Source organism: Electrophorus electricus, chromosome 21, assembly GCF_041902795.1.
Source record: "Electrophorus electricus isolate QZ-2024a chromosome 21, ASM4190279v1, whole genome shotgun sequence".
Taxonomy (NCBI): domain Eukaryota; kingdom Metazoa; phylum Chordata; class Actinopteri; order Gymnotiformes; family Gymnotidae; genus Electrophorus; species Electrophorus electricus.
The window spans coordinates 1,165,001-1,175,000 of record NC_137517.1 but is presented as its reverse complement, the minus strand read 5'-3'; the positions used below and the strand labels follow the sequence as shown (position 1 = coordinate 1,175,000).

The following is a 10,000-nucleotide window of genomic DNA, read 5'->3' as shown; positions in this document are numbered from 1 at the left end:
CAATGACTCAATCCAGAAACAGAAATCCCACAGACCAAGAACTGGCTAAATTATTTATCAGCACTGAAGCAAAACAAAACAATTACTTCAAGACAAATACATGTCCTCTGCATGAGCAGATATTGAAAAAGCAGTTAATATGAATATGTGTAATATGTGGAGATCATTAATCAAAACAAAAGGGTAAGAATGTGTGTTAGTTCAAAATGGAAATATCTGGACAACATACTTTGAATCATTATATGAAACTCAAGAATGTAAATATCTCACCCTGTTACAAGAACAAGAAACCAGAGAACTGGAGAAATTAGAAAGACCAGTAAAGAACAGACAAACCCAACTGGACACACCCATCACAATTTTAGAGATATCAAATTAAAAGTTAAAGTTCAACAAATCTTCTGGACTCACACGGCAGTTATGCTTAAACATAGCAGTGCTGAAACTTCAACCAAACTGTAAATTCTGCTAAATCACACCAATCTTCAACCGTGGCGATGGCTTTGATCCCACACGTGTCCGAGGGTTCTGTGTCCACAGAATATTAGGACACCTTTTCTGCAGTTCCATAAATTTTTTAATTCAGGCATTTCTCAATAATCACAATGTAACTGCTAAATCTCAGATTGGCTTCTTAGCGAAATCATGAAATCATCTCTACAAAGTCATGAAAAAAATCTAGAGGAAAAATCTTTGTGTATTTGTGGACTTTAAGTTAGGCTTAAATTCTTTATGGCACAAAGGTGTCAAGTGTACAATACAAAGAAATGTATACTGACAATGCTGTGTAGTGGCTTCTGAGGCAGAGGTGTCTCAGTGGTTAAGTACTCAAGTGGTACTGGACTAGTAATCAGAAGGTTGCTGGTTCAAGACCCTTAACCCTCAATTACTCAAGTTGTACTTAAGCCTCTACGTTCAAGCCTCGACACTGGAACAAACTGAATTGACTAACAAAGCAAATTATACCCTGTGGTGGAAAAATGAAATAACACATTAGAACTCCAATGTTATGAATACAAATGAGCAAATTACTTTGTTAAAATGAAAGACAACAAAGGCAAACCCTATTTAAATCCAGAATGAGAGACTACACGGGACAGAGGTGGCAGCCACGGCCTGCAGGACACACCCAAACTGTCAGGCCGTTCTTCTATCCACAGAACCCAGAACGATCAGAGACTTCCTTCTGAGCAAAATGATCAGCAAACCCTGAAAATAACACGCAGGATTTCTACAAAAGTGCCCTGAGATCAGAGAAAACACTGTAACATGAATTCAAAGTCATTGAATGTCCTTGTCTTGCTGTTTATGCCATTATATTCAATTTTGGTTAATGGTGATGTCCTACTAGGGTGGTTGTTGTTGTTATTTTGTTCTTATTTTAGTTTCTCCATCTTCTATAAAAACTCTTATCCATTATCTATATTAATTATACATTTACATTTACTGTAAATGAGAGGGTAGAAGAGAGAGAGAGAGAGAACGTAGAATAGATGTGTGTGTGGATGTTAGTATGTGTGTGTGAGAGAGAACGTGTTTAATTACCAAGCAACGGATAGATGGGACAGGAGTGGGTGTTAGTTTGTGTATTTGAGATTCTGTAATCCTTAGGGCGTGTGTGTGTGTGTGTGTGTGCGTGTGCGTGCGTGCGTGTGTGTGTGTGTGTGTGTGTGTGTGTGTGGGTGTGCGTGTGTGTGCGTGTGTGTGTGTGTGCATGCGTGTGTGTGTGTGTGCGTGTGTGTGTGGGTGTGTGTGTGTGTGAGTGTGTGTGCGAGTGTGTGGGTGTGTGTGGGTGTGGGTGTGGGTGTGTGTGTGCGTTGGTGTGTGTGTGTGGGTGTGTGTGTGTGCGTGGGTGTGTGTGTGTGTGGGTGTGTGTGTGTGCGTGGGTGTGTGTGTGTGTGGGTGTGTGTGTGTGCGCGGGTGTGTGGGTGTGTGTGTGTGTGCGTGTGTGTGTGCGGGTGTGTGGGTGTGTGTGTGGGTGTGGATGTGTGTGTGTGTGATTACCATATATCCCATAGGACAGGAGTGAATATTAGCATGATGGATGCAGCAGTTCTCTCCGTTTGCGTCTTTCCAGTTGGTTGGACACTCGTGCTCCTCACAGAAACGTCTCGCCTCAGCTGCATCGGTGATCGACCTGTGAACAGACAAGAGTCCTCACACAACCAGAACACTCTACTGCCTCTCACACACAACCAGAACACTCTACTGCCTCTCACACACAACCAGAACACTCTACTGCCTCTCAAACACAACCAGAACACTCTACTGCCTCTCACACACAACCAGAACACTCTACTGCCTCTCTCACACACAATCAGAACACACTACTGCCTCTCTCACACACAATCAGAACACTCTACTGCCTCTCTCACACACAACCAGAACACACTACTGCCTCTCTCACACACAACCAGAACACACTACTGCCTCTCTCACACACAATCAGAACACACTACTGCCTCTCACACACAATCAGAACACTCTACTGCCTCTCACACACAATCAGAACACTCTACTGCCTCTCACACACAATCAGAACACTCTACTGCCTCTCACACACAATCAGAACACACTACTGCCTCTTAAACACAACCAGAGAAAAAATGTGTCAAAAGAGATGAGAGAGCGAGAGAGCGAGAGAGAGAGAGAGAGAGAGAGAGAGAGAGAGAGAGAGAGAGACTCTACCTGTGTACAAAAATGTTGTTATCCACAGCCCACTGGTAGAACTCCTCTCTGACGCTTATTGAGTAAATGACATTGAAGTCCTCGCCGCTCAAAACTTTATCTGGAGGGCGCAAAACCCAGGCCATCTCTAACCCTGCACATGCAGACGCACAAGCGCGTGAACACCAGCACTGCGCACTGAATGAGTGTGTTAGTGGGGAGAGATCAGCTCTAGAGGCAGAGGAACACACCTCCGCAGTCGATCATGTTGACGTCGTCCGGCTTCTCCAGAGGCCAGCAGTCATACTCGCTGTTGTCCAGGTCATGCCAGCCTGACACGCTGCCGACCAACAGAAACTGGGCATACCACAATACAGTGCAGGAACAACACTTATTTTACATGGAATTCAAGACAGAAAAACAACCATTTATAGAGGTAATATCAAACAGAAGAAATAGTAATAAAGCGAGGATGCAGCTGGTCCTACCAGAAAACCGGGTCCATAAGGCGCAGACGCGAGCATATTTACTGACGGGTCTGGCTCGTGGGACCCTGCGCACCGCTCGCGGAGTGGGGCGAGGGGCGCGCGCGCGGGGTTATGATGACGTACTGATGTATAACGTGGCTGAGTGACGTCAACCTCAGACCAACCTTTGCTGTCTAAATGTTTTATTAGTCGTGTTTTGACTCTTTTATTTTATTCGCCTCTATGATACAGTTTAATTTCCCTCAAATTAGACCGTACTTGTAGTCTTAGAATTAGTGTTGTTAACAAAAATGTAAAACTTCGGCTAACTTTGGTATCCAGCACATGTTACCAGGTGCGGATTAGTCAACTATATGTGTGGAGAAATGTGAAATATGATGATCCACCGTCTACCGTGACTACAATCGTTAAGCTTTGGCCGGCGACTATTTAGTTATTTATTTATTTATTTGGTATTCTTCAGGTGTGTTCATTTCATTTTGCAACTTTTAAAGATTTTTCATTCTACTTTGAGTCTGAATGTAAGAGTCTTTCCTTTGCTTGGTAGCGTAACTGCCACAGCGTTGGGTGTCTGGGTTTTAGGGCGTCTTGCTGAGGACTGACTGATGACACACACACACACACGTACGTACGTACGTCTCCATGACCGTTAGAAAAGGGCTATTTGGTAAGAATAGCAGTTCTGTAGATGTGATAAAAGTCAGGTCATCGTGCATTGCATCGTGTGCCGTGTTGGTGAAGTCCATACGACCACCGTGTGTTTGCTGCCACCTGCTGGCAAAATAATATATTACAGTTGATTCCGTGGCCAATTTTGAATCTTTTTCTAGGAATACAGGAGTTACTGTAAGGGAGAGAGTTCATGTGTCAAGAAATACTGGTAATCGAATTTCAGAGCAAAGGTTTTCAGGCAGACAATCCATTCTGATATGTTATTACTTCTTCTTTAACCCCTGTAGTTATAATCTCTTAAAATATGCTGTCAGCAAGACAGAAATTATTGAAAAAGTGGCAAATCCAGAAGTAGGTTGTGTGATAGAATGTATTTACAGGAACCCTGACCTCAGCCGAGTAACCCTGACCCTAGCCGTGTAACCCTGACCTCAGCCGTGTAACCCTGACCCTAGCCGTGTAACCCTGACCTCAGCCGTGTAACCCTGATCTCCGCCGAGTAACCCTGACCCTAGCCGTGTAACCCTGAGCCTAGCCATGTAACCCTGACCCTAGCCGTGTAACCCTGAGCCTAGCCGTGTAACCCTGACCTCAGCCGAGTAACCCTGACCCTAGCCGTGTAACCCTGACCCTAGCCGTGTAACCCTGACCCTAGCCGTGTAACCCAGAGCCTAGCCGTGTAACCCTGACCTCAGCCGTGTAACCCTGAGCCTAGCCGTGTAACCCTGACCTCAGCCGAGTAACCCTGACCCTAGCCGTGTAACCCTGAGCCTAGCCGTGTAACCCTGACCTCAGCCGAGTAACCCTGACCGTAGCCGTGTAACTCTGAGCCTAGCCGTGTAACCCTGATCTCCGCCGAGTAACCCTGACCCTAGCCGTGTAACCCTGACCCTAGCCGTGTAACCCTGACCCTAGCCGTGTAACCCTGAGCCTAGCCGTGTAACCCTGACCTCAGCCGTGTAACCCTGATCTCCGCCGAGTAACCCTGACCCTAGCCGTGTAACCCTGACCTCAGCCGTGTAACCCTGACCCCAGCCGTGTAACCCTGACCCTAGCCGTGTAACCCTGACCCTAGCCGTGTAACCCTGACCCTAGCCGTGTAACCCTGACCCTAGCTGTGTAACCCTGACCTCAGCCGTGTAACCCTGATCTCCGCCGAGTAACCCTGACCCTAGCCGTGTAACCCTGACCTCAGCCGTGTAACCCTGACCCCAGCCGTGTAACCCTGACTCTAGCCGTGTAACCCTGAGCCTAGCCGTGTAACCCTGACCTCAGCCGAGTAACCCTGACCCTAGCCGAGTAACCCTGACCCTAGCCGAGTAACCCAGACCCTATCTGTTTAACCCAGACCCTATCTGTTTAACCCTGACCCTAGCTGTGTAACCCAGACCCTATCTGTGTAACCCTGACCCTAGCTGTGTAACCCTGACCCTAGCCGTGTAACCCTGACCTCAGCCGTGTAACCCAGACCCTATCTGTTTAACCCTGACCCTATCTGTATAACCAAGACTCTATCTGTTTAACCTTGACCCTAGCTGTGTAACCCTGACCTCAGCCAAGTAACCTTGACCCTAGCTGTGTAACCCTGACCCTAGCCGTGTAACCCTGACCTCAACCGAGTAACCCTGACCTCAGCCGAGTAACCCTGACCCTTGCTGTGTAACCCTGACCCTTGCTGTGTAACCCTGACCCTAGCCATGTAACCCTGACCCTAGCTGTTTAACCCTGACCCTAGCTGTGTAACCCTGACCCTTTCTGTGTAACCCTGACCCTATCTGTGTAACCCTGACCCTATCTGTTTAACCCTGACCCTAGCTGTGTAAGCCTGACCCTTTCTGTTTAACCCTGACCCTAGCTGTTTAACCCTGACCCTAGCTGTGTAACCCTGACCCTTTCTGTGTAACCCAGACCCTATCTGTTTAACCCTGACCCTAGCTGTGTAAGCCTAACCCTTTCTGTGTAACCCTGACCCTAGCTGTGTAACCCTGACCCTAGCTGTGTAACCTAGACCCTAGCTGTGTAACCCAGACCCTGTCTGTGTAACCCTGACCCTAGCTGTGTAACCCTGACCCTAGCCGTGTAACCCTGACCTCAGCCGAGTAACCCTGACCTCAGCCGAGTAACCCTGACCCTAGCTGTGTAACCCTGACCCTAGCCGTGTAACCCAGACCCTATCTGTTTAACCCTGACCCTATCTGTTTAACCCTGACCCTAGCCGTGTAACCCTGACCCTATCTGTGTAACCCTGACCCTAGCCGTGTAACCCAGACCTTATCTGTTTAACCTTGACCCTAGCTGTGTAACCCTGACCCTATCTGTGTAACCCTGACCCTAGCCGTGTAACCCAGACCCTATCTGTGTAACCCAGACCCTATCTGTGTAACCCTGATGTGTGTGTTTTATGGTGCCGGTGAGAGGTCTATCTGGATTTAGCTCATTTAAGAAGCCTGGATTTCAGCAGTGTTTGTCCTGCAGCAGACATCATGGATGATGGCTAAGCTTTGCTACTCTTGGCACACTCTGGTCTGCTTGGGTGTGAGGGCGATGAGATTGTGGAGATAGAAGTGCATGAATGTGCATCAGGAAAGAGCTGTGAGTAAGACAGAAAGATGCAGTGCTTCTTCTTTTGGTGTTTTTGGTTTCAATTGTCTTCACAGATCTGTGATGCGTCTGTTTCATATTTCTAATTCGGCTCACGTTCTCCTTTTTGACAAGGCTAATTCCCTGCACCTCAAGCCCTGTAGAAAGGTTATACATGGTGAGGTCAGAGTCACCGTGACGATGCCCAGGCCCCTTGGTCTACCAGGTGACCTGTTAGGACGGGGAAGGGGCGGGATTTCTATTAGTGTCTATTACTTTATGGAAGGCTCAATCGACCCTTGTTGTGAGGACCATTATGAAATAATTGTTTTCTGGAATATTTGATTCATGACTCCTCGTGAGTGTCGGAACGCTTTGTCCTGCTTTGTGACATTTGTTCTGTGTATTTTAGACTTGTATGTGGGAGTGATGAATGAGTCTCAACTGCATTAGCGTGGCCTAAAGGAACCATGTGAGCGTGTTTAATAAAGCACACACACACACACACACACACACACACACACACACACACACACAAACCTGCATTAGTGTGGCCTAAAAAAGGTAACAGTAATTAATAATGTTGGTCTTTACTTAATGTGTTGTATCACAGCCTTAAAATGTGTTCAATTATACTTACTCTCTCTCTCTCTCTCTCTCTCTCTCTCTCTCACACACACACACACACACACACACACACACACAGAAATCCTTTAAACTAAAAGTTTCCAGCCTCTTTGTTGTGTATCAAGAGAGTCTTTAAACTGACAAACATCATAAAATATTTGAGGAAGGCTCACTGACACTAAGACACATTAATAAACACCTTTGACATACACAAACACACATTTAACATACACAAACATATAACATACACAAACACACACACACACACCCCTTGTCCTGTTAGCCCAAGACTCCACACTGTTGAACATCAAGTGACCCCATGACCTTCACAAACTTCACCCATAGCCATCAACTAAGTGCTACAGGTTCCTGGAAGGCTTTCCAAGTGAGAGTGAACCTCATCTGAGAGCTTTTTAGTGCACACTGAAGTGGGCAGCATTGAAAGCACTGAGAGGAACTTCACCTTTTCTGGCTGGTTAATAGTCGTGCCACTTTTAAAGGGAATTGTGGGTGGGCAGCATGATTGGACCACTTCAATGCATCAAACAAATCAGGTCAGTGCATCAAACAAATCAGTCCAGTGCATCAAACAAATCAGTTCAGTGCATCAATCACTTCAGTCCAGTGCATTAAATGCTTCAGTCCAGTGCATCAAACGCTTCAGTCCAGTGCATGGCTGCCGAACGGCTTCAGGCTTCATCCGGCTGGGAATGGAAGTGAAAGTACAACAGAGCAGGTCTGGACTGCACACGCTGCAATTGGGCCAAAGCTCACAGACAGGCGTGTGCTCAGAGAGTCCGTACCCAGCCTGTGATGTGCACAACAGCTGTGTGTGGGCGGACCCAAAGAATATCAGATCAGGGACACCAAGAATAGTCCAGTCAAACTCTGTGCAGTGAATTTGGCTATAAAGTGAACTTCCTCTTTCCAAATTCTTGGCAGTCACACCTTGGTTTTACTGACAAACCCACATTTGCGTGTGATGAAAGTTCTCTTTAAAATGGAGTTATCTTGTTTTCTTCCACGCAGTTTTTGCACCACAGTTAAACTGTTTTCTTTCCATTTTCGTTCTGAGCGCTTTATGGTCTGAAAGAGATGTGCTACTGTAAGACATTGTGCAGTACATAACACTACATGCTCTGCTTAAACATGACATTCACGTGCGCAAAGCCCAGATAATTCACGGAGAAAACAAACGTATATTGTGAATGATACAGAGCACCGTTCTGAGTTCAGATCAGCAGTCACGTGAACCAGGGGCCTACAGTGCACTGTTTGGGTAGCCCAGTACAGCGGAGTTCAGTTCAGTTCTGGCGGTGTTCCAGTCCACAATTTTATTCTGTTCCACCTCTCATATATGTGAAATAAGTAAGACTGGTCAACAATGATTTTGCTTCCTTCAATTAAATACCCATTTTAAATATATTTTTGCATGCTGAATCCAAATATGTTTTCAGAGTTCCTCTATGAGCCAAAGTTTTTTGTTCCAGTGGAGCCCTCTGTGTTGGCAGACTACTGCTGGACACAGGAGGGATGTTCCTGGGGCCTAATGTACACACTCTCACACTGTACACACATATTCTAAGTGCAATACGTTTTAAAAATTTTGTTCCCGTGTCAAGGGCTGTAACTGACATGGACCGGCTGGGCTGAGAGCAGGAACAGAGTGAAGGTGTGGAGCAGTGGAGAGCTTCTGTGGACTGGAGACAGAAGCTCTGAACTTCTGAAGCTCACACAAACAGAGCGTGTGTGGACCTTGGACAACGATGTTTGTAAACATGCTTTGCGGAGACTTGGTTCGTAAGACACTGCATTAACAACATCTGTGTTGAGCACTTTAAATTGGCTTATTGAATTAATGTGTTCACACTGATTGCACAGTTCAGAATATCTTTTGCTTGTTTAATACAATACTTACATTCAGAGCAGTCAGCTGCATTCTGAGACTATTTAAATGTGGGCTTCAGAAATAGTTTGTGAAACATTTTGTGAATCTTGTGAAAGAGTTTAAAATGCTTAAATGAGCATCACTGTGCAGGATTACTTTGGGTAATTGTAATGGTTTGCTGTGCATGTAGTCTAATGTTCCATCACAACTTTCTTCTGACAGAGCCTAGATGCTAGCGACTCCAAGTTTGAAAATGATTTGCACATGATCTGGTATGGCTGTTGGGTGAATGAGAGCTGATCTCAGTGCAGTTCTGTTGGGTGAATGAGAGCTGATCTCAGTGCAGTACTGTTGGGTGCATGAGAGCTGATCTCAGTGCAGTACTGTTGGGTGCATGAGAGCTGATCTCAGTGCAGTTCTGTTGGGTAAATGAGAGCTGATCTCAGTGCAGTACTGTTGGGTGAATGAGAGCTGATCTCAGTGCAGTACTGTTGGGTGAATGAGAGCTGATCTCAGTGCAGTACTGTTGGGTGAATGAGAGCTGATCTCAGTGCAGTACTGTTGGGTGAATGAGAGCTGATCTCAGTGCAGTACTGTTGGGTGAATGAGAGCTGATCTCAGTGCAGTACTGTTGGGTGAATGAGAGCTGATCTCAGTGCAGTACTGTTGGGTGCATGAGAGCTGATCTCAGTGCAGTACTGTTGGGTGCATGAGAGCTGATCTCAGTGCAGTTCTGTTGGGTAAATGAGAGCTGATCTCAGTGCAGTACTGTTGGGTGCATGAGAGCTGATCTCAGTGCAGTATTGTTGGGTGAATGAGAGCTGATCTCAGTGCAGTACTGTTGGGTGCATGAGAGCTGATCTCAGTGCAGTACTGTTGGGTGAATAAGAGCTGATCTCAGTGCAGTTCTGTTGGGTAAATGAGAGCTGATCTCAGTGCAGTTCTGTTGGGTAAATGACAGCTGATCTCAGTGCAGTACTGTTTCTCCTCTATTTATATGAATTCTCATTAATATCAGCTCCACTTCCTATAACATAATAATGTCCTTTATTCTTAAAGGAAGGTTAAATGTAAGGGT

At 46.0% G+C, this 10,000-nt stretch overlaps 1 protein-coding gene across 1 annotated transcript in view; it reads right to left on the bottom strand.

The window, feature by feature from the left end:
* The window catches only part of LOC145652764 (atrial natriuretic peptide receptor 1), a 19,981-nt gene extending 16,761 nt beyond the window's left edge, over positions 1 to 3,220 (bottom strand). The window contains exons 1-4 of the mRNA XM_081703959.1: positions 3,156 to 3,220; positions 2,919 to 3,024; positions 2,689 to 2,821; positions 2,005 to 2,137 (exon numbers count right to left, since the gene is read on the bottom strand). Coding sequence (XP_081560085.1) covers positions 2,005 to 2,137; positions 2,689 to 2,821; positions 2,919 to 3,024; positions 3,156 to 3,191 — 408 coding nt within the window. The 5' untranslated portion in view covers positions 3,192 to 3,220. The remainder of the gene's footprint in view (positions 1 to 2,004; positions 2,138 to 2,688; positions 2,822 to 2,918; positions 3,025 to 3,155) is intronic.
* Positions 3,221 to 10,000: the final 6,780 nt, after the last annotated feature.